Source organism: Pan paniscus, chromosome 18 (assembly GCF_029289425.2).
Source record: "Pan paniscus chromosome 18, NHGRI_mPanPan1-v2.0_pri, whole genome shotgun sequence".
Classification (NCBI taxonomy): domain Eukaryota; kingdom Metazoa; phylum Chordata; class Mammalia; order Primates; family Hominidae; genus Pan; species Pan paniscus.
In genome coordinates, this window is record NC_073267.2 from 55,846,414 (window position 1) to 55,870,906 (window position 24,493).

The window sequence follows — 24,493 nt, forward strand, 5'->3', positions numbered from 1 at the left end:
ACAGCAAAACCCCATCTCTAAAAAAGAAAAAAATAATCTATTTTAAAACAACTTGTAAGAATTAGACTATGCTGGAAGAAAAAGCAGAACCTCTACTTGTTTGAGCAAGGTGAAGCTTAAAAACTACTTTTGAATTGCATATTGAAACATCAGAATCTTTTGAAATCATAAGAAACCAGGGACTCTAGCCAAAACAGAGTGCCTTTTTACTTAGGGCTGAATACAAACATTAGGTGATGATTCCATAGAGGCCAAAACTCAGGGCTTTAGACACAGGTGGAGTCCAGTTCCTGATGAAACACAATTTGATCTCAATAATTGTTACACAGGAGAGAGGAAAGTGACATTATTATGAGTGTAAATTTATCATTTTTAATTAAAGTAGAAGTTACTGACAAATTAGCTTAAAAAGCTAGTACATTAGAAACAAAATTAAGCTTGTAACCTAGTCATGTTTACAGACTGGAAAGTTAAGTTAGGGATAAGGACATTAACATGCTAAGGTAGTAGTTCTCAAACTGTTTTCCCAAAAATCAATGCTCATAATCTAAGGACATGTTAATAATGTTCCCTGGATGCCTCAATGGAACTGGGCTTTGTTGTGACTTTTTAAATAAACTTGAACCCATCATTCAAGGGTGTTTTGAAAAGGCATTTCTGATTGTGGCCTATGAAGTGCTCATGCATGATGGCAAAATGTAAATGCAGATATACTATGGCACCACTGGAGGACAAGCTGTTCCTTCTTTCAAGAGTAGTTTCCAAAGTATTACCCATCGTCTTTGGCCTGTAAAGAACTAATAATTTTTCCCAGAAACATTCAATAAAAAGCACCTCTCCTTCCCATGAGGTTCAACACTGTCATAACATAAATGCATCAAATAAATAGCCACTCTTTTTCTGGGATTGCTTATTTGCTATCTGGCTTTCCCTTCTACCACACAGCATCTAAGGTTAAAAGAGAAACAGAAAATTCATATTTAGGTCCCGGAAATCCATATATCATTGACATCAACTTCTTAAACTGCTTGCTGAAAAGGGCAACCAAATGGCTGAAATGACAGAGGATGGCTGTGATGCTTTTAGCATATGGGGGTCTGTCACTCAGCCCTTGGCAGCCTCGTTTTACTCACCTTTCTAATGTATGTCTAAGATCAGGCTGGCTGGCTGTGCTGTTATCTAGCAATATGGTGGAACATGAGCTGTATTTTCTATCAAGATGCCATGGAGGTATCTGAAGGAGAAGGAAGATAGAGAAAAATGTCACAGTAGGCTGAACCTACAAAAGTGTGGGCTTTTTTCCTTAGTCAAAATGTCAAATAATAAAGCATTAAGGTATTTTTTATACCCCATGACCTGCCTGAGTGTGGTATTGTGAGCAGCTCTATGGGAAACTCATTGGAGGTGCTTAACTTCCACAGATGATGTTCGAGGAATGGGTTATAAAATGTTGCCCTTGCTATGATACCAATCGTCAAACCTGGCAAGCCTCTATTATGAATTCCCTTTATAAATAATGGGAAAAGTTTAAAATAAGATTTCATGGTTTTTTTATTATGCAGTAAAAAGCAGCTGAGATTTTCTATTTCTATTATTCATTAACTACAACAAAATGTCATACATTAAATAATATTGGCACAACAGCATTTTTATTGCAGTAAATAAAGACCTAATACTACATTCACTAAATTACTAATCCTAAATATACTCATTCAAGAGACAGTGTGATGGAATCAGAATTTTAGAGTCAGAGATTCTGTGTGCCAGGGCTGCTCAGTGACCAAACAATTGAGGGGCCATGGGTTTCTCTGGGCCTGTTTCCTTGGGGGAAGATAGGAAAAGTACTACTTTAAGACTCTCTCACATTTGAAAATCAGATGAGGAAAACCACTTCAGGAATTTAACTTTCACTTCGTGTTTACATAAGACTGCTATTACATTACTCAAATGAGAACTTCCGAGAATACTTTGCATTCATTTCAAAAGTTGATTGATTTTATTCTGTAAGTAATTTGACACACATCATGGCACTGTCCTGCCTCAGTCATGCTGCTCTCTGCCCAGAATACCTATTTCTTTCCTCCTTATCCCAGCAAGCTTCACCTCCTCTGCCTTCTGGGATGCCTCTGCCAGCAGCCACACCACAAAACATTTCCGGTTTTGTGTACTCGTCAGTCTAATTCACCGTGTGTTACATGATAGCAATTGCCTGCAAAGCATCCCCCTGGTGAAAAAGAAAGCCTCTCCAGGGGAGGGAGGGCCCTTCCTCTCCTACCTGCAGCTGCTGAGCACAGAATGTGGGAGAAATTAAGGAGTTCAATAAGTGCTTGACAAGTTATTTAAATCAGTTACAATTTGGAAGGTAAATCTTCCTACAGTTACAAATTGGTGAAATTTATCTGCAGTGCTATCAGAGAGGTGACAGTGAACCTTTTGAGCCCTCTAGAAAATAAACTATTTATAAAACACTTTAAAAGTATCTATTCGTTTGTCGAGAGTGCAACAGTCAATATGGAAACTGCCTCATCTATGTTTAAAAAAATGCTCTTCCTGGCCAGGCACAGTGGCTCACTCCGGTAATCCCAGCCCTTTGGGAGGCTGAGGCAGGTGGAGCATGAGGCCCGGAGTTCAAGACCAGCCTGGCCAAGATGGTGAAACCCCGTCTCTACTAAAAATACAAAAATTAGCCAGGTGTGGTGGTGGGTGCATGTAATCTCAGCTACTCAGGAAGCTGAGACAGAGAATTGCTTGAACCTGGGAAGCAGAGGTTGCAGTGAGCCAAGATCATGCCACTGCATTCCAGCCTGCGTGACAGAGCAAGACTCCGTCTTTAAAAAAAAATGCTCTTTCTTAAAAATAATGGCAGTAACCAAATCCTAGTCACCAAATGGTTGAAGAGATCAACAGCATTATTTAAAACCACAAAATACCAATTATTTTAGCTTTTAAAAAAATAATTCACATGAGCCTTCCTTCTTCCTATTGGGATATGCTTGTCTGCATCATGTTATCACACTCTTCCATCAGGGTCTCCCACAAGTACATGAAAGACAGGGTAGGGAGGAGATCTAGCGGTTGTTTATAAAAGTACACAGTATTTAAAAATTGCCTGTAGCCAATAATCAGAAATATCCATACAGTCTAACACCATTTTGCTTGTTTCAGATGCTTTTCACTGTAAATTCACTTACTTCTTAACAAAAATCCCAGATGTTTTTGAACAATATTACTATTTGAAGGACCAAATTCTCCTTCAAGGTAGAAATGTTTTAACTCTAGCTAAACTCTTATGTCTCTTAAGCTATTCTATTAATGTATATACTTTACATTAACAGTGTATGTATGTCAATGTACATACTTTTATTGCCTGAAAAAACAAAAATAGCATGAAAAATAAAAATGGACTCACTCAGATACTTTCATTCAAAGTGAAAGAAAGTATCCCTTAAGGTCACCACTATTAGGGGTAATACAGCATAATACTACGCGGTAACAAAAGTCAATTCTGAGAAAAAATCCATATATGAGAATAAAAAGAACAGAAAAAAAATGCACCAAAACACAGACTAGTTGGTACAGCTTTAGGTGATACCTGTCCCCATTTTGTTCTATTTAAAATTTTACATAATGAACATATATTGGGGTGTGTGTGTGTGTGTGTGTGTGTGTGCTTTGAGGAAGTCTTGCTGTGTTTCCCACCCTGGAGTGCAGTGGCCTGAACTCAGCTTACTGCAACCGCCGCCTCCCAAGTTCAACCAATTCTCCTGCCTTGGCCTCCTGTGTAGCTGGAAATACAGGCATGTGCCATCATGCCGGGCTAATTTTTGTATTTTGTATTTTAGTAGAGATGGGGTTTCACCATGTTGGCCATGCTGGTCTCAAACTCCTGGCTTCAAGTGATCTGCCTGCCTCAGCCTCTCAAAGTGCTGGGATACAGGTGTGAGCCACCATGCTCAGCTCTCAAGATCACTTTTTTCTCCCCATTTTTTTAAGAGACATCTTTCAGATATTTTTAAAATAATTAATGACTTTTAGCTAACTTAAAAATTTATAACATTTTGTGTACTAACAAAAACAGCTCCATCTATGTTGCACAGCAATGGGACCACATGGCATGTATGGAGTTTGAATAGAATTCTTACACAAGGACTGAGTGGAAAAGTGTTATGTGCTTATTGTAAGTATAAATAGAAATTGTCTGAATTAATGTCATAATTATGTTGAATTTAAACTTAGATTTACACTTATATATGGGTTAAATCATTAAATATGATGGATTGACCAGAAATTTATTTTCTCTTCCTTCTGAAATCTCATTAGTATTATTCATAAAATAAACATTATACACAGGACCAGGAGACAGGATTGATGGCAGATCATTCTGAGTCAATGATGCAAGGTGAAAAGCTGATAGAAGAGTTGCAACTAACATGGAAGCACAACTTTGGAGCTGACAGGGAGTGACTTGAACAGAAACAAGTGATCTTCTTTGTTTTGAAGAACCCAACTCAGGCTCCAAAATCAGAGGCACATAGTACCTGGGAAGGTAGGGTGAAATATACAACCGAAGCCAGCAAGGTCAACTGTAAATCTGTGCTTAGAGCCACAAGTCCACCTCTCTTCCCATCTTAGAAGGAATTTGGATGCGTATTCTCTGGATATTTTATACCTGAGGGTTTCTGGGCTCAGAACTACTAGGGTTAAAACTTGGGAAATGGGAATAAATTGCACACACAAAGTGAAACTGCACTTTCCTTCCCAACCCTGCTTCTAGAAAGCCAGCAGCCATGCTTGCACTGCCCAGGCAGAAAACTGGGAGATCCTCCTTGGAAGAAAACTAAACCATTGCAAAGAAAATACCCACATATAATACACTGAGTTTCCCCAAAAGAAAAGTTGGCTTGACCTCCAAATCCCCACAATGAGACCCCTCAGTGAACAAAGGTCCTGCTTCCAAATAGAGAAAGGCAAAGACCACCACACATCTCAGGGAAGCCTCCAATGAGAGATCAAAACAACAGGAAAAAGGAATTCTGGGACCAGTAAAAATTCAGGAGCAAAACTTTTTTAAAAAATCTTAAAATACCCTTAAGGAGATTTTAAAAGTTCAATAGAAGGGTTAGCGCAGAAAGTCAAAGAATCTCTAAGAAGCAGAACAAAAGACAAATTGGAAAATAGGAGGGGAAGAAATTAAAGATCAATGCAGAAATACTGGTATAAGAGGCCGAACATTTGAATCATAAGAATACTAAAATAATAATAAAACAGAGAATATAGGACAATTCTCTAAAAGAGAGTCTGCAGACTTAATGGCTGCAATAAATAAAAGGTCCCCACAAAGCTGTATTATACAATTTCCGAATCCCAGGAATACAGAAGGTCTTAAAAAGCTCAAAAATGTAAAAATTGGTTACATATGATGTATCACACGATGGCAATAGTTTCAAGTACAGTATAATGAAAACACAATAGAGAAATGTCTTCAGAGCCATGAAATTTAGTTTTCACTCTAGAATTTTATACTCTATAACAAAAGAAGGGTTTGGAGAGAGGCTAGATCTCTATACATGTGTGTCCATGAGCCTTTCCTCAGAAACTGTGCTCCAGCACCACTGGGGAGTAACACAAGGCAGAGGGCAATGCACAGTCTAGGACTCAGGGATCCAACATGAGTGGGCGCATAAGAGTTCAGAGAGGGCTCCCAGGGAAACAGGCTCAGGGCAGCCTAGGGAAACACAGTCTATCCTGGAGGAGGATAACCAAAGGCCAAGGAAAGTTCCTTCAAGAAAAAACACAGAACATATGTTTTAGTAAATAAAACATTATTTTTGATAGGCATGTGACAAATGTTACACCACTTGGGGAAGAATAGCTGTTAAAAAAGAGGCAAAGGAACATAGTCAGAAAATTAATTCTACACACAAAATAATGAAGGATGTGAAAACAAAGAGGCCAGCTGGGGGCTAATGGTCGTATTTGGCTTTATGAGCTATCATGGGCTAGGAAAAGGGGGATTATCTGGGAGAAGTGCAGAAGTGTTCAGATTTCAGAAATATTTAAGAGAAACAATGAAGGATGCACAACGAGGAGGCACAGTCAGAACACTACATGACTCAGCAGTGAATAATATGTGCATAGTCATAATCATGTAAATATCAATTAGTGATTTAATAAAAAATGGGTTACAGGTGGAAGAAACGGGGAGGGAAATAAGGTCACAGTGGAGTGAGGAAGCTACGCTTTCACCTGCTATGACAGGAAGTCAGCAGAAAGTGTTGGAGAAAGTAGACTCAGCTATTTTTAATTTTATTTGAATACAAAAGATTAAATATTTAAGGCAGATATTTATATCACAACCAAATTGTGATATAATATCACAATCACCCTTAAAAATGGGCACAGTAAGCTAAAGACTTTCCTGTATAAATCTGATACTTAGGAAAATAGAAGAGATTTAGAAAGTCCATCAGAAAAGGATCACGCTAACAGCACTGGCTCCCTGTTAAATTTTTAAGGAATCATGACAGATTTTTAATTCAAACAATTAATTTCTTAACTTTTCAAAAGTTTACTTACATAATATAGGTGAGAGCTGCTCCTCTTTTCTTGCACTAAGAATGAAAAAATAACTAATCAATTCTGGTATAAATACCATAGAATAAAAGTAGTTGCTAATCATCTGATTATCACTATATAAAATGAGATAAAACTCCATTTTAAAAAATTCTTACCAACAAAAGTTATCATTTAAATAATCTGGCATAAAGTAAAATCTAAAAATATAGTTTTATTTTTGACCTAACAGATGTTCTATTACACAAAAATGAAAGAATCCCCATGTACACAAGGAAAGGCAAAACAAATTAGGCAACGTGTATGCCCTCCAAATCTCATGTTGAAATGTAGTCCCCAGTGTTGGAGGTGGGGAAGTGTTTGGATCACGGGGGCAGATCCCTCATGAATGGCTTAGCGCCATCCCCTTGGTGATGAGGGAGTTCCTGCTCTGAGTTCATGCATGATCTTCTTGGGTTTTTGTTGTTGTGGTGGTTGTTCTGAGATGGGGTCTCACTCTGATGCCCAGGCTGGAGCACAGTGCCGTGATTATGGTTCACTGCAACCTTGACCTCCTGGGCTCAAGTGACCCTCCCACCTTAGCCTGCGGAGTAGCTGGGGCTGCAAGCACAAACCACCACACCTGGCTAATTTTTAAATTTTTTGTAGAGACAGGGTCTCACTATGTTGGCCAAGGCTGGTCTCGGACTCCAGCCTCAAGTGATCTGCCTGCCTCAGCCTCCCAAAGTGCTGGGGTTACAGGCGTGAGCCACCGCACCTGGCCTGATCTGCTTGTTTAAAAGAAGGCGGCACCTCCCACTCTCTCTTGCTCCTCCTCTCACCATGTGAGAGATGACTTCACCTTCCACCATGATTATTAGGTTCTCAAAGCCCTTGCCAGAAGCAGATGCTAGCACCACACTTCCTGTACAGCCTGTAGAACCGTGAGCCAATAAAGCCTCTTTTCTTTATAAATTATCCAGTCTCAGGTATTCCTTCATAGAAATGCCAAAATACAGGACAGATGAGAAATTTAGCTAATAAAAAATTTACCTATTGTATATCTGAACCCCTAAGCAGTAGTGTTTTCTGATTCTACACATAGCTTACTTTCATTACCAGGATCTAATAGCTGACAGCTCTAAGAACCAGTTTCTGGCCTGGAGCCAGTCTTTAGATGCACTAGAATCCCTGCAAGCATCCAATGACTGATCAGTCATCTACTAATATGTTACTGAAAAAATAAACGGGTCTTTACACAACTGAAAAGTAGCCTAGCTTAAACTCAAATGTTAACATGAGTGTGCCAACCTAATTGAACTTGGTATCCTCAGGACACAAAATCATTTCATTCTAATACAGGTCCAAAGAATAAAAGCTACAAGGGGGACTTGGGCCACACTTTGTTCCCTACAATGCCTCCTTCTTTGAAGTTGAGCTGGTCTCACTGACACACATTTCTCACTGCTGAAGAGAGAGGGGCATGGGGTAGGTTTTCTTCCACTTCCATACACTCTATGTGTGAGAAGCCCATGGCTCTGGAAGAAACTGAGAAATACAACAATCCTAACCAGAAGTTACCAGCTCGAGACAGGCAAAGTGCATACAAACTATGAAAATGCAGGGGAGAAACCCATTTTTTATTGTGCTGCATTACTTCAGATGTTATTATAGAAACCCCACTTCTTGTATTCTTGCTGTTGAAAACAACTGAAAAACATGGTGTATGGCTTTTTTGAAAAAAAAGTAAGATTTAGCAGAATGTTACAAAAAATAAGCAGGAGTACAGAAAACTCCTACAGTTCTAATTCTCATCCTAAAACAAGCAGGATGTGGAAACTTTACACTAGTTTCACACACTAAGGCTAACCTGGAAAACAGCACAGGCCATGTTTACATTTCCATTACATTCTAATGAAAAAGTTCTGAGTAGCATGAACATGGATGTGACAGGCTCATGCGGTTAGAGCACTGTGAAAAAGGAGGCCAAAATCACGGATCCAATCTAGAACAACAGATTCTTTTGATTTGTTCAAGTGAAATCCAAGCTGTAGCCTAAATCTTATCACTCATCATTAACATGTACTCTTTGGAGCAAGGGAAAAATGGCAAAGATGTATAAAGAAAAAGGCATACATCCATGACTACTACACCAAATCATGTGGCCAATTAATTGCATTGATGTTGATAAAAATGTCATCAAACGTGGAGACATAAAGCCTGCATGTTTCCACGAACAGTGTCAACTAAAGGAAATTATGTCACATATTAAAATAAGACAAGTAAATATATAAAAAGTTGAAATTTTTTTAACTAATATCTGAGTTCCTCTAAATACTTTCTGTAATACATGAAACAGAAAGTTTGAAGTTTTTTGCTTGGAGGAAGAAACAATATTATCTTACCACTCATTTGATATTTTCTCAGGAAGAGTGTGCTTTCCCTTGGACGGTCAGAAGCAAAATCTGTAGAGGAAGAAGGAAAAATGGGATAATTTAAGTGAGTAGAAAAGATTCTTTTTAAAGCTACACATCCATTTTAATCACTTTTAACAGTCTTGAGAAAAGCTTTTAGTGATAAATGTAAAGAAAATAAAGGCCACAATGTCCCAATTCTACTGGAGAATGCAAAAATCACAGAAGTTCTCCACGTATGTGGAATAAAACCAGGCTGTGTCTGGGACTTCATTTTAGAACTTGCATCTAAATAAACTGATGCCACTTTTAGATGAATCATATACACGCCCTCCTCCTTCTACTTATCAAATATACCCACCCTCCTCTATGCGGCTATTACCAGCGCATTTCAGGGAAAGTCTCAAGCAGCAAGTGATGCTGTGGTCAATTACTGTCAGACACCGGCTCAATATAGCAAATATGTTAAAATAAAGAGCTGTTTTGGGCAAAAAACAATTTTTTAAAGAGACAGGGTCTCACTCTGTTGCCCAAGCTGGAGTGATGCAATGGTGCGATGGAGCCAGCATAGCTCACTGAAGCCTCAAACTCCTGGGCTCAAGAGATCCTCTTGCAGCTGAGACTATGGGTGCAAGCCACCATACCCGGCTAATTTTTAACCCTTTTTTTTTTGTAGAGACAGGGTGATATATGAGACGTACATGAAAATGTGTTGTAAATCCCAAAGAATGATATAAAGAGTCTATTTTGGGCTCTCATCCAACACTACCCATCTACTACCTAGTGTGTAAAACCACTCCGAGGCCTACCTTACACCACCAAATGAGGAAAAACTTTCACAAGTACTTGCATGCTTTGTGTATAAAGGTACAATTCATTCACATACTATCTTTGTTCATTCTTTCACGATTTTTTAATATTCCGCGAGTACAGTACTTTCCAGCTACAAAGCCACATTCATCATGAAGCTTAATTATTCAAACGTTTAAATAAATTAAGAGGTCAACCAATGTTTAAACAGAAGAGCTGTAAGACACTTCCTCTATAGCAATGAAATCTGTAGCATACATTTTCTATTTTGAAAACTTAGTTTCTGCCTAGCCTTGGGGGATGAGAAAGGGGCCAGAACTGGGCACTGGGGTAGGGAGGAGGAGAGAAACCACCAGATGCTACAGATAAAAAAAATTGGTTGCAGGGGGGAGGTGGGGGACGTAGGCACGACGCAAGGCCAGTCCTCCTGCCTGGTGCCTGGGCCTAGGAAAGCTGGCTAGGGGCAGGAGGGAGGAGTCCGAGGCTGTGGATGCCTCTGGGGGGACCTTGAGTCAGCGGTGGCCAGAGGCTCGCCTGAGGACAAACACTATCAGTCGCCTCCTTACTTTTGGGCATCTCCTGGTCGCTGATGTGCTGCAGGTCATGGCCCTCGCGGGCTCCGAAATCCGACTGGGCAGGCTCCACAGCAGTGGGGTGTGGGGATTTTTTTTTTTTTACTGCCACCTCTGCCTCCGTGAGGTTATGGCTGCAGGGCGGTTCCGCCCACAGCACCCTGCGCTGGCTTTGCTTGGGGCTGGCATCAGGGAGCGGCATGTTCCATCTGCGGCGCCTCCGCTCCTCTCTGCCTTGGCCTACACCTTTGCTTGACGCTGCCTCATAGATGTCAGCGCTGCAGGACAGCTCCCCAGACCTCCTGCGCTGGCCCCGCTTGAGGCTGGCGTTGGTGCCCAAGCAATAGCTCAGCGTGTTCCCCATGGGGTAGCCCGGCTCCTCTCCAGCAGCTTGGGCCTTCCTTTGCTTCCAAGTCTGCAGAGCTCAGCACTTCCACCTCTTCCCAGGAAAGGCACGCTGGCAGGGCCAGCCCCGGCTATGGGGCTGCACCCCACTAGCAGCCCGCACCCCGCCTCAGCCGCCTCCCCTGAGCTGACTTGTCTGCAAGGGTCCCTTAGGAATCTGCTTGGTTTATTTAGAATGGGTCTAGATGCAACAAGCCTGAGAGCTGTGACTGCGGAGAAGAGAGCACAGATGGAGCTCCTCCTCCTTCCACCGCTTCCCACCAACTGAAGGAGGTTGCCCTGCCAACCGCCAGAGCTCCCTCCCGGTTCCCAGGAACCAATCAGGCCCAGAGACCCCTCCACGCGCCCCCGACCCCATTGTGATGTGGGAGCCTAGGCACAAGGCTCACTAGGCCCTGCCATGCCGGCAGCCCCGCCCCCACCTTTCATTCATTGCTGGCTGCTGGGAGCTTTCAGGTTTCTCCACTGTGAGGAAGATCTTATGTTTTCAACAAAAGAAGAGGCTTATGTAAAAGAAAACTGGGCCGGGCGCGGTGGTTCACATCTGTAATCCTAACACTTTGGGAGGCCAAGGCGGGCAGGTCATGAGGCCAGAAGATCAAGACTATCCTGGCTAACATGGTGAAACCCCGTCCCTACTAAAAATACAAAAAAAATAGCCAGGTGTGGTGGCACGCGCATGTAGTTCCAGCTACTCTGGAGCTGAGGCAGGAGAATCGCCCGAACCTGGGAGGCGGAGGTTGCAGTGAGCCGAGATCGCACCACTGCACTCCAGCCTGGGCGACAGAGCAAGACTACGTCTCAAAAAAAGAAAAAAGAAAAGAAAAGAAGAGAAGAGAGGGGAGGGGAGGGGAGAGGAGGGAAAGGGAGGAGAGGAGAGGAGAGAAAACCACCACATAATAAGATTTTAAATGTGATCATAATTGCTTTTGGGGGGGGGGTTGGGGGGACGGAGTGTCGCTCTTGTTGCCCAGGCTGGAGTGCAATAGCGCGATCTCGGCTCACCATAACCTCCACCTCCTGGGTTCAAGCGATTCTCCTGCCTCAGCCTCCTGAGTAGCTGGGACTACAGGCATGCGCCACCATGCCCAGCTAATTTTGTACTTTTAGTACAGAGGGAGTTTCTCCATGTTGGTCAGGCAGGTCTGGAACTCCCGACCTCAGATGCTCCACCCGCCTCGGCCTCTCAAAGTGCTGGGATTACAGGCGTGACCCACTGCGGTCGGACAGGTAAGCACTTTTAATTAATTATGTACTAGGTGCATAGCTCCAGACAAAGAACAATGCCTAGAATTAGACTTCTGCTTATGTAGAAGGATCAAGTATAAGGGCATGAATTTGTAGACAACTAAAGCAAGTATCAGAAGAAAAATTTTAACTTAAATGATCTGCCGGGGACACTGATTAATTCGGAACAAATTTCTAAATTTTGGAGATATTTTTATTTTATCTGTTATCTTAAAACTATCTATATATAGCTATATATAGGATATATATATATGATAGGGCCTCACTCTCGCCCAGGCTGGAGTGATTTATGTAATCTTTCTCATCCTCGGTTTATCTAAAAAATATGAATAACAACACAAATTTTATAAACTTGCTCTAAAGATTAAATGAGGGAAATATAATACTGCTCCCTCCATATATTGAACACTTACAAAATTACAGGCATTGTGTCTAGATTTTTACATATGTACCATACGTAAGCCTATAACAACCCCATCTTTTATAGGTGAGAAAACTGAGACTCAGATGAGCTAAAAACACATTCACGATCATATAGTAATAAGCGATGGAACTGGGATTCAATCCAGTTCTGTCTGACTCCAAAGGTGGTGCATCATCTTAATGAAGACCAAGTTATACCCAGCACATGAAGGTACTCAAAAGATGTGGATTCCCTTTTACTATCCCCTTATGTGTGAATTTCAGTGGCTTTCACAACCTCAGAACAACCCCACACACCCTCCCAGGTTGCCTTTCAGTGGTTCCATTCTTCTTGGGGATGATTAGGAATCTGCATATTTAGACTACTTCTTCAATCATCTCCTTATAAACATGTGTGGATAAAGAAATGAAATTTTCTAGGCCGTAGGTTACTAACTGTGAATTAATTGTCTAGCTTATTTGTTGCAAATTTATTTGCAATACATTTATTATATGAAAAAAAAATCACACGATCTACTGAATTTGTGCAGAAAGATCCCAAAGTACACTGCAGGAACATCTTACTGACTACACAGGAAGGCTAGCCCAAACACACAAAGCCAGAGTCCCTCCAAAGGTCAGGTGTGGGGTGGTTCTTTCCTGTAATCCTAGCAATTTGGAAGGCCAAAGCGAGTGAATCACTTAGGGCCAGGAATTCGAGTCCAGGCTGGCCAACACAGTGAGAGCCAGTCTGCATAAAAAATTACTTTTTATTAGTATAATTAAAAAGAGTACCTCTAACATTGCTTTAGGATAGAGAGCTCTGGTCTAGAATTCAAGATATGAAGTTACGAGTCCCAGTGTGGTTACTTAACTACTGTTGTGACTGTGGGCAGGTTGTATAATCACTGTGATTCTCAGCCCTTTCTTTGCAAATAATCAGCATTGGAATAGATGACTTTTTAAAGCCCTGATCAGCTCTACCATTCAATGATTCTGTATCAGTGGATACTTGTCGAAACCATAATTTACTTGTCTAGTGATGCCCTGAGGTGTTCCTGTGGTCACAGGAAATGTGGAAATAATATAGTCATATTGGTCATAGGAATTATGACCATATGGTCAAATATGGTCATAGGAAATAAATTTGGCTTTGCTTTTAAAATGGGTGATTTAACCACATGGAATCTATGACTATTTTGAGAAACAACATGAGACAGTCAATGTAATGCAGCCTGATGTGGTCCCAAAGCGTTTCTGCAGGATAAGAAACTCACTCACAAAAGCATTCACTTCCCCGTGAATATACCAGTGAATCCTCTAGCCACAAAAACTTACAGTCCATATATGTTGTAATGTCTAATACTTGTGTGAATTACTGCATTCATAACGCACTCCTTGAAAGGGTATGGCCTGCTTCCCAAAGTCCTTGGTACTGGAAGCCCAACTTCCATTCAGTAACTGGAAAGCCCTCTCCCACCTTCTCCCATTTCCTTTCATGACTGCTGGATTATGAAGGAACTGAAAACCACAATAAGTGAGGACTGGTTAAAGAAACAAGTGATGTTTATCCTGAGAGTGACTGACAACATTTCAGTGAAAAAATGAGAGTAGTATTTGAATAACTGAAGGTCTACCGCAGAAGAGGGTTTCAGCTGGATGTGTTCTGCAGACTCCTAGGATCCACGGCATGGTAAGCCCCTAGTGAATGTTTATTGAGTGAATAAATCCTGTACTGCTCCCACAGCATGGACAAAGACCATGGGCCGCCATGGGGTCCTGCGGCTGAACTGGGCCCTGGCAGGAGCAGTCCCCTCACTCTCCTTTGATCAGAAGGCTGCATGTGCTCTACATTTCAGAAGTAACCCTGTGAACTGGGACATCCAGACTCCAAATGATGAGTAACATTTGCTTCGAATTTTTTAAAAAGCTTTATTCATCCAACAGTTGGGTTATTAAAAGTTACCTTGGTAAAATAAAGAACTTTGGCTTCACTTTCTATAAACAGTTTCCTCAAACACTGACTATGTGTTACATCAGAAATCAATGTGTTCTGTCTACTTTGTCTCTGTTATCTCAAGAACCAATTTTCCTTATCTTCAATTAGTCTTGGTGTGATATGTAACAGAGTCAGGTGTTATCACTATTATCTCAAAAGCGTGTTTCTTTTTTTATTTTTATTTTTATAGAGATCAGGTCTTGCTCTGTTGCCTAAACTGGTCTCGAACTCCTGGCCTCAAGCAATCCTCCTGCCTCGGCCTCCCAAAGTGTTGGGATTATGGGCGTGAGCCACCACACCCAGCCTGAAAATCTGTTTCTTAAGGAGTAATGCAGAACACATAACATTCTTAAATATACCCCAGCCTTCTCCAACTAAGCCAAATTGTTTAAAAGTTCTATAATATTTAAGATTCAGGATACTGTATTTCAACCTCCCTAAAAACAATGTATTAAATCTTAGAATGCATGTGCCATAATGTCACTTTTCTGACAAATAGTAAAACATTTCATGAGCTTGGTACAATAACTTGAAATAAAATGGTAAATTTTAAAAAATTAAAATATACATCCTGCTTTTTTTTTCAATTACATATGTCAAAAATAGTAACCTAGACCAAGACATCCATTTCAATCAGTAGATATTTCAAGCCACAAGATTTAATAATAAACAATATTGGGTGTAGGTAACAATCCCCAGCTGGATCAGGGAAGCCCTAGCTCTACGTGGTATTACGGTATAAAGATAGTGTCTCTCTTCACTGGCAGAGAGGGATGGCCTATCCCTGAATACAGGATGGGGTCAGTCTCACTGCACTTTCATGAGCCATTTTATCAACCACACTTTGCATTTCTTTCCTAAGCTAAATACACATCTTTTTGGGAGAAGACACAGCACTACATGGTACCAAATACTAACCAAAAAAATCATACAAAAAAAACCAGATAAATAATAAAGCATTCAACTGCTAAAACACAGCAACATTAAGCCACCTCAGTTTTCTTTTCCCAATGCTTGCAACACCCTCAATCCCTCATCTTATGATGAGGGAACAACATCTTATGATGGGGAACAACATGTGGTATGACATGGGGAACAACATTTTATGATGGGGAACAACATGTGGTATGACATGGGGGAGTTACATCTCAACACTATGGAAAACTTTTAGAGCTCAACGTTAATTTCCAACAGAAGTAAACAGCTAATGAGTCTTTGAAACTTTTTTGTTCAATGATGCACTGGCAAAAATAGCTCATCCTCTTACAATATTTTCTGTTATCGCTGTAGTTATGTGAGAAACAGATTTTCTATTTGTCTGTCTCAACTGAGAAGACTTCACTGTCTGATTCTTTCGTCAGGAACCATGCACCTCCTTGCACTGTCACTCAGCTACTCAGAACATCTCTTGAACATCTCTTGAACAATTCTGTTGTTGGAAGTTTAAAATGTCAGGTGCCAGCACACTTGAAATGCGTGAAAATGAGGTGATACACACAACACTTCTGTTCAAGTTTTGATTCAGCCTGCCTCAGTGTCCTGGCCTCTTTTCTCACTGGATACAATGGACAGGCCATCAGCATCAGACTGTGTTCCGAATAATCAGAGGACATTGTGTTTTGCTTTCATCTGAAAAGATAATAAATAAATCAGGAAACCAGAAAAAGTCAAAGCCATGAGTGATTATGATGCCAGACACTGGCTATTTTTCTCAGATTAACTGTCCAAATGACCAGTGCTACCAGACAGTCACAATCTTGTCTGTGGGAATGTGAGAGAGAGACAGACCCGCTTACAGTAAAATTTAACAGTGTTTTCCTAGTTCCTTCCTGGCTTGTACTGATGTCACAGTCCTAAGATTAATTCATCAAAGTTTCATTAGGGATGATCACAGTTTTTAAATGGGCTTTGTAGAAAAGTTAAATCATTTTAAGAAACAGCAGCTCCTATTGTATTGAGGAGCTAACAAGTTTTGGTGGCTCTTCTGTTAAAGTAGCATAGATTTCTAACATTGTTTGATCTTAAGACAAACAAAACATTGGTTTTTTCATTTTCCTTAGAGTATGATTCATGAAATACTTTACATAATTTTAAATGTTCAAATTATAAACAAACCTTTCTAATACAAAATACAGAAAGTCCAATAGTATACATTAAAAGTTTGCAATCACATTATAGAAACACCATCTTTTTTTTTCTTTTTTTTCTTTTTCTTTTTTTTTTTTTGGAGAGTCTCACTTTATCCCCCAAGCTGGAATGCAGTGGCCTGATCTGCAACCTCTGCCTCCCAGGTTCAAGAGATTCTCATGCCTCAGCTTCCAGAGCAGCTGGGATTACAGGCACCTGCCACCACGCCCGGCTTTTTTTGTATTTTTAGTAGAGACGGGGTTTCGCCATGTTGACCAGGCTGGTCTCCAACTCCTGACTTCAGGTGACCCGCCTGCCTCAGCCTCCCAAAGTGCTGAGATTATACATGTGAGCCACCGTGCCCGCCCGGAAACACTATCTTATTATTGCACAGCTTTAATAATGTAAAATATTTACTCACAACTGCTTATAATATTGTCAATAATTTATGATATTTTGTCTGTAACTTGTTCCCCAGTCATTGGGCTACAGACCACACTAGAAAATAACTGTCCACATAGTGGCTACAAACATTTAAATTTTAAAAAAAAGCTTCTTACTGACAGGTACTTGTACACACAAAGCATGCTCTCTTTCCCAATAGAACTTCACATTGCATTGAAATAATCCACTTATTTATAGTAAAACAAATCTTGCTTTAAAAAATTTACCTAGCCAGATGTATTCAGAAGTAGATAAACTTCATTTAAGGTTAGGGTTATTATATTGTCTGTTGCCCACATAATCTTAACATTATAAATACGTCAGAGGAAGACACTGTCATAATACACAGCATTTGGAGTACTAAACCACTTCTTTTAAGATGAAGAGTTCTAAAAACATAGTTCAAGTGTCTAATTCGAGCAAAACCAGCGAGTTTCACTGGAATACTGCAGGAGACGCCCTTTCTCCCTCTAGGGATTACTGGGTTTTAGTAGAAAAGAAGTGAGGATTGCCTGGGCTCTTTCTGTTCCTGAGGCCGTTTTGCAATCACCTTTTTTTTTTTTTTTTTTTTTTTCACTTAAAAGGTTGCAGAGTTCTCAAGAACAGTCAGACTCACTGTTGAAGGACGCGAGTCCCGTGTGTTGAGCTAGTTTAGACCATCTCCTTGTTCTCCTGGGTAACCTGGCGAATGGACGCTGCCTGCTGTGCAGGCTGCTGAGGTGCGTTGTCCAGACTGACAATGGGAGGGCTATTTTGCGCTCTTTGCACCCCAGGGTACCCAGAGGGATGGTGCAGCAGCCAGAACTTCCTGGAATCTGGGAAAAGCCTCTGTTCTGAACGATGGAAATCTCATTGTTCTTTATGGGAAGCTCCTGGGGGTGAGCTGCAGCTTCCTGGTTCCAAAAATCGGGGTCGCCATTCATTATTTGGGCTGTCAGATCCTTCCGGAATGTTTCAGAGAACTTCAGACCATCATCCCCTAGCAGAGCCATGGACTGTTCCACCGCGGCAGCCGGCCTTGGGGGAGGTTGCGAGGGTCGTTATTCCACATGTGAGTGCCAAGTGTACCTGGAGGTTGCCCTTGGTGGTGAAGGCCCTACCGCAGATGGCGCCGCTGAACGGCTTCTCCCCAGTGTGGGACCTGGCGCGGGCCTGCGGAGGGCCCTCCTCTCTGCTGAGGAACTGCAGGCTGAAAGGGGACCCTCCTTGCCCACCGGCGGAGGTGGCGGGGGCGGTGGTCAGGTCCGGGGCGCCTCGTGGCCAGGGACGGGCGGGCGGGCTGGCTGTCCAGCCTCTGGGTCCGGAGCGCTATTCCCTGGGCTCCCCCAGGTTGCCCAGGTCGGGGACTTGGGGCGGAAGCGCTTGCCCAGCACCAGAACAGGTTCTATGCCCGGGTCTTCCGCAGCGACAGGTTGGGCGCTGGCCCTTGCAGCGCTTCGCGGGGGCGGACAGCAACAGGAGACATTGGCTGTGGCGCGATGCCGACCAGCAGGCGGGGAAGACACCTCTGTGAGAGCTGAGGCAGAAGAGGACTTGGCAGGCTGGGCGCCGAGCTCACGAGGGGCCCTGGCTTCAACGCTGAGGCGCGGACGCCAAAAAGGCTGCGAGAGGCGAGACCGGCGATGTTGGAGGTAGGGTCGCGGGTCGGTTCCGCGCTGGGGGCGGCCAAGGATAGGAGTCGGGAAGAGCAGCTGGAGAGCCGGGGGCGCTGGAGCGGGCGCAGGCTGGGACAGAAACTGGGAGCCTGAGCCCGCGGGGTTGGCTGGGGCCCCGGCGGAGAGCCGGAGCGCCCGGCGCAGGTTCAGCGGGGGCAGCTGGCTGGGCCAGGGTGGACGCGCTCGGGACTGAGCGAGGGCGGCAGCCGCGGCGGTGCCTGAGGGCCCCGGGGCTGCGGATCTGCTGCATGAGCTGTCTCTGGGGGCCCTGCCTGCGCGGAGCCAGGAGCCGCTCCAGTCTCCCGGCACAGCCACCCCGCAGCCTGCCTCCAGGCGCCCTGTAGGAACCGCGCCGGCGCCACCTGGTGCTCAGCGACGTCTCCAGCTCCTGCGGTGCTGGGCGCTTGGGCCTCTGGCGGCGCCCAGGGCAGGTCCCCCATCCCCGACGTCTCTGCTTCTACAGGCTCGGCATCCTTCTCTGCGGGCCTCGCCTTGCCTTTCTGGCGGGCTCCTCAGAGACCACTCTCTTGGCCTGGTCTCTGGGCGAGCTCGTAGGAGAAGGTTCTGGAGTCCTCGGCGGGTGGGGCCCTAGGCTGTGTGCAGTGAGATCAGCAGGGGCGGGGTTCAGCGGCTCTTCTGCTCCAGGAAGTCCAGCTGCTGGAGCTCCGCACAGTTTCTCGCTGAAGTCGATCTCCGGCCAGCTGCTGCTCTCCACCTGCTGTCTGGGTCGTGGGGCTTCCCCGAGTGGCCTGCTGGGGAGTCCCCGCCGGGAGCAGCAGCTCCTCCTCCATCTTGAGGAGTGGGGCTTGGCCTGCTTGCACCCAGACAGCCTGTCATTGGTGCCTCTCAACCATCTACACACACACATATGCACACACAACAGCTCACTCTGTGACATGTGCATGCGTCACACACACATACATATGTTCAGACACAAGCTGGTTGTCTGAAAGATTGAACAGCTCAGAAAACTATCAAGAATAAAAAATAAACGGGACGTCTCTGAGTTAACAGAAGGGAAGATAAGAAATCAGGTTGCTAGAATTGTTTATGTAATAAATATAAATCAAAAGATATATATTTTAATACATCCAATGTTATAGCAAAATTCTACCTTATGCTCCAGCATCCCTGCCTTCAGACCATCATTCAGAGCATGGTGACTCTCCGTTTATGCTGAATTCCAATGATACGGGAAATTTCTCATTCAAGGCAAATTGGAAGCAGCAATCACATATCTCTACCTTTATTAAATAGTCACACTGTCAGGAGATTGACCTTCACTAAAGATGGAACTATTTTATATTAGAATATGGTATACTTCTGACATGATTTTAGTGTATAATGTTTAAGAAGCAAAGAAAAATAAACCAACAGTTACAATTCTTTAAATTTGATTACTTCAAAAAATACACATATTCATCCTAGAAAATTCACTTGTATGAGTTTCCCCAAAATGCTGAATATGTGAGACATTGCTTCATTTAATTCTCCTTCTTTCTCTATGTAATATATTTTAGAATTCTAGCTGTTAATTTATTACTGTTTTATGTTTTTCAAATTACAAAGAGCTATCCGTAACCGGTATTTCAGAGTATTCCCAGAAAGACTACAAAGCCATCACTAATCTTTTAAAAAAACAATGACTCACTAACAGACGGTATTTTGACATTCATGTTGCTCTATGGTAAATACTTTAAAGACACGTTTCTGGGCATCTCATTATCCTTACGGATAAATAGTTCCAATTTTTACTTGAATTACTCCACTTCATCAAAAAGTGAAAGATAAATTGGAAAATTATTTCATTTTAAGAAGCATACTGTCAATAATATTAGTTAGAAAAAGAGTCAATCAAAGGTTAAAGAGATTACTTGTACTTTTAACAAATAAAATCATTTGTGCTTTATGCAAGTTTGTTCATACAGAAAAATCAGAACAATATCTGTTAGGGAAGATGATGATAATGCCAGTACTCATGATGACACACAGCAATGGTGAGAAGCAACTGAAACCAGAAGAAGACTGGAAAAAGGGCGAGGGGACACCACTCCTTAGTTTACACTTGGAAGTAGAAGCTTATTTGCTGAGCGTTTATCCTAAACTCATCATCCTAAGATTTTTGTTTCTATAAATTGAAATATAATAAATATAATGAATTGGTTCTGAACACCCATTAGAACAATCACACTAAATAATTAATATAATTTTTAAGAAAAATGGGATAAGTGAAAAATATGTGAAGGCAATTTAAAGAGAAATATGACAGTCTTATTAAACAACATACTTATTTTATAAAGTGTTACAAAATGTTCATCTTAACTTGTAGTATTTCTGTACACTTTTGCTTGATATATGTTGTTAAGTCAATATGTGAATCACAAAATACATAAAATCTCCTTTCTCTTAATGCTTTTACATTGACATGAGTTTATTGTGTTATGGGATGAATGTTTATGCCCTTCCCCCAAAATTCATATGTTGAAACCTAACGCCCAGTGTGATGGCATTTGGAGGTGGGGTATTTGGTAGGTAATTAAGTAGTGAGGGTGGAGCTATAAGAGTTTATAACAGATTTCCCTAAAATTTAATAGCTTGGTTAAATAATTTTATTGTCTGTCATGGTTTCTATGGGTCAGAAATTTGAGAGCAACTTGGCTGTAGAGTTATGGCTTGAGATCTCTCATGAGTTTTAAATCAGGTATTATGGATCCCCTCCACAGGTCTGCTTGAGTGTCCTGCTTGAATTTTCCATAGAACTAGGGACCCAACACTCTTAGTCAATTTTTTGAAATAGTTTTAGTAGGAATCTTACTAGGTCTTCTTTATACACCTGGTAAAATTTGATTATGAATTCATCTGGTCTTGGGCTTTTTCTAGTTGGTAGGCTTTTTATTACTGATTCAATATCACAACTCATTGTAAGTCTGTTAAGGAATTCAATTTCTTCCTAGTTCAATCTTGGGAGGTTGAAAGTTTCCAGGAAATTTATTCAATTCTTCTATATTTTCTAGTTTGTGTTTGCATAGAGTGTGTGTGTGTGTATGTGTGTGTGTGTGTGTGTGTAAATCTCAGAAGTTTTGTATTACTGTGGGGTAGGTAGTAATGTCCCCTTTGTCATTTCTTATTGTGTTTATTTAGATCTTCTCTTTTGAATCTTTTGGATTTTTTCATTGGTCTAACTAGCAGTCTATTAATCTTATTTATTCTTTCAAATTATTTCCCATTATTTTCAAAGATTTTCTAGATTTATTCCTTAATCTTATTCTTTACCCTAAAGTCATTCAGGAGCAGGTTGTTTAATTTCCATGTAATGGTATAGTTTTTAGAGATTTTCTTAGTATTCATTTCTATTTTTATTGCACTATGTTGTCAAAATGTGTTTGGTATGCTTTTGGTTTTTAAAAATTTGCTAAGGATTGTTTTATGACTGAATGTCTGTTCGATTTTAGATTATGTGCCATGTGCAGATAAGAAGAAGGTATATTCTGTTGTTTTGGGGTGGAGAGCTCTCTAGAAGTCTATTAGGACCATTAGGTAGGTGTTAAGGTCCCAAATATCTTTGTTAGCTTTCTTTCTGGATGATCTAATGTTGTCAATGGGGTATTGAAGTCCCCCACTATTTTTGTGTGATTATCTAAGTCTCTTCATAAGGCTGTAAGATCTTGCTTTATAAATCTGGGTGCTCCTGTATTGGGTGCATATATATTAAGGATAGGTTTTTTTTCATTATGTAATTTCCTTGACTTTTTTGTTCTTTGTTGGTTTGAAGTCTGTTTTGACTGAAATTTGAATAGCAACCCCTGCTTTATTAGTTTTCCTTTTGCTTGGTAGATTTTTCTCCATCCCTTTATTTCAAGCCTATGGATGTTATTGCATTTGAGATGGGTCTCTTGAAGTTATAGTTGGATCTTGCTTCTTTACCCAAGTTGCTACGCTGCCTTTTAACTGGGGGGCATTTAGCCTGTTTATATAAGTTTAATGTTGATATGTGTGGATTTGATGCTGCCATTTTGTTGTTAGGTGGTTATTATGCAGACTTGATTGTGTGGTTGCTTTATACTCTCAATAGTCTATGTATGTGAGTGTTGTGTGTGTGTTTGGTTTTTGCGTGTGTTTGGTTTTTGTGTGTGTGTGTATTTTTAGTATAAACAGGTTTTCACCACATTGGCCAGGCTGGTCTCGAACTCCTGACCTTGTGATCTGCCTGCCTTGGCCTCCCAAAGTGCTGCTGGGATTTCAGGCATGAGCCGCCGTGCCCAGCCGCATGATCACATTTTAAGAGGAGTATTTACAAACATGTACAGAAAAAAGAAGGAAGTTGTTAACAGTGGTTATCTCTGGCTGGTAGAACTACATGTGACTTTTAAAAAATACGTGTTTTAAGTTTTCTAAAATGAACACATATCATTTCCAAAAAAAAAAGGTAAAGGAAAAAACTCAGTGGTATATGTATCAGTATATATGTAATGCTTTCTGCTTGGATACTGTTATGAAAACCTGAAATATCTTGAAATATGATAACAGGTTTCTCATGTATCACATAAACTCCAATGAAAACTTCAGCTTCCAGCTCCTTGTTAACTACCATAATATGTACATGAAACCTATTCACAGAACTCTGGAGGTTAATGCTTTACTTTGAAGGAAAAAAAAATCATTCTACAACTTAACAGGAAAAGGATATCCTCTCTGTAGTTTGAAAGGAAACTGGAGACAGAGCTTTATAAAAAATGCATTAGTTGCAAACTGAGAAGAAACCCATCTGAGGTGTAAGTGCATTTCACACATCAGTTCAAAAAACAATACTGCCAAGGCCTTTGGAATTTGGAGAGAAAGACTACCTAAGAAAAATAAAATATGGGGTGGGTTGTTGTAAACAAATAAGTCCAAGAACCTGATGAGTTCAGGCCACAGTTGTGCTCTCATATGCTTCTTCCTGATCTATGCAGTTTTACACAGACCTGGCAGGTGATGTGCTTTGGAGAAACAGATTTGTGACTCTCAAGCCATGTGTAGTGCTGATTCCCTCTGCATACTGTCAAACACATATTGGACTTGCAGTGCATGCTGGGCACTGTTTTTTTTTTTTTTTGCTCTTGTTGCCCAGGCTATAGTGCAATGGCACGATCTTGGCTCACCGCAACCTCTGCCTCCTGGGTTCAAGCAATTCTCCTGCCTCAGCCTCCCAAGTAGCTGGGATTACAGGCATGCACCACCACACCTGGCTAATTTTGTATTTTTAGTAGAGATGGGGTTTCTCCATGTTGGTCAGGTTGGTCTCAAACTCCCAACTTCAGGTGATCCACCCACTTTGGCCTCCCAAAGTATTGGAACTACAGGCGTCAGCCACCACGCCCAGCCACTGGGCACTGTTCTGAAGTTTCATTCCTGCAGTTGAACTCAGGGCATCCTCAAAACCACCTGTATTAGTCAGGGTTCTCTAGAGGGACAGAACTAATAGAATGAAAATATATATATATATGAGTTTATTAAGTATAAACTCACACATGATCACAAGGTCCCACAATAGGCCATCTGCAAGCTGAGGAGCAAGGAAGGCCATTTCGAGTTCCAAAACTGAAGAACTTGGAGTCTGATGTTCAAGGGCAAGAAGCATCCAGCACGGGAGAAAGATGTAGGCTGGGAGGCTAAGCCAGTCTAGCCTTTTCACATCTTTCTGCCTGCTTTATATTCTGGCTATGCTGGCAGCTGATTAAATGGTGCCCACCCAGATTAAGGGTGGGTCTGCCTTTCCCAGCCCCTGGACTCAAATGTTAATCTCCTTTGGCAGCACCCTCACAGACACACTCAGGATCAATACTTTGCATCCTTCAGTCCAATCAAGTTGACACTCAGTGTTAA

The 24,493-nt window shown here is 41.6% G+C and overlaps 2 protein-coding genes across 3 annotated transcripts in view; both read right to left on the reverse strand.

Annotated features, from left to right (window-relative positions):
* Nucleotides 1-14,858, reverse strand: part of CCNYL1B (cyclin Y like 1B) — a 35,715-nt gene extending 20,857 nt beyond the window's left edge. For both annotated transcript variants that reach the window (XM_055099534.2, XM_055099533.2), the window contains exons 1-4: nucleotides 10,343-14,858; nucleotides 8,958-9,017; nucleotides 6,577-6,611; nucleotides 1,134-1,234 (exon numbers count right to left, since the gene is read on the reverse strand). In XM_055099534.2, coding sequence (XP_054955509.2) covers nucleotides 1,134-1,234; nucleotides 6,577-6,611; nucleotides 8,958-9,017; nucleotides 10,343-10,712 — 566 coding nt within the window. In that variant the 5' untranslated portion in view covers nucleotides 10,713-14,858. The remainder of the gene's footprint in view (nucleotides 1-1,133; nucleotides 1,235-6,576; nucleotides 6,612-8,957; nucleotides 9,018-10,342) is intronic.
* Nucleotides 14,859-18,545: 3,687 nt separating this feature from the next.
* LOC100972376 (putative uncharacterized protein MGC34800) lies at nucleotides 18,546-19,068 on the reverse strand. The gene is given in 2 exon segments (XM_014341754.3): nucleotides 18,546-18,794; nucleotides 18,796-19,068. Coding segments are annotated over 2 exon segments (522 nt in total).
* Nucleotides 19,069-24,493: the final 5,425 nt, after the last annotated feature.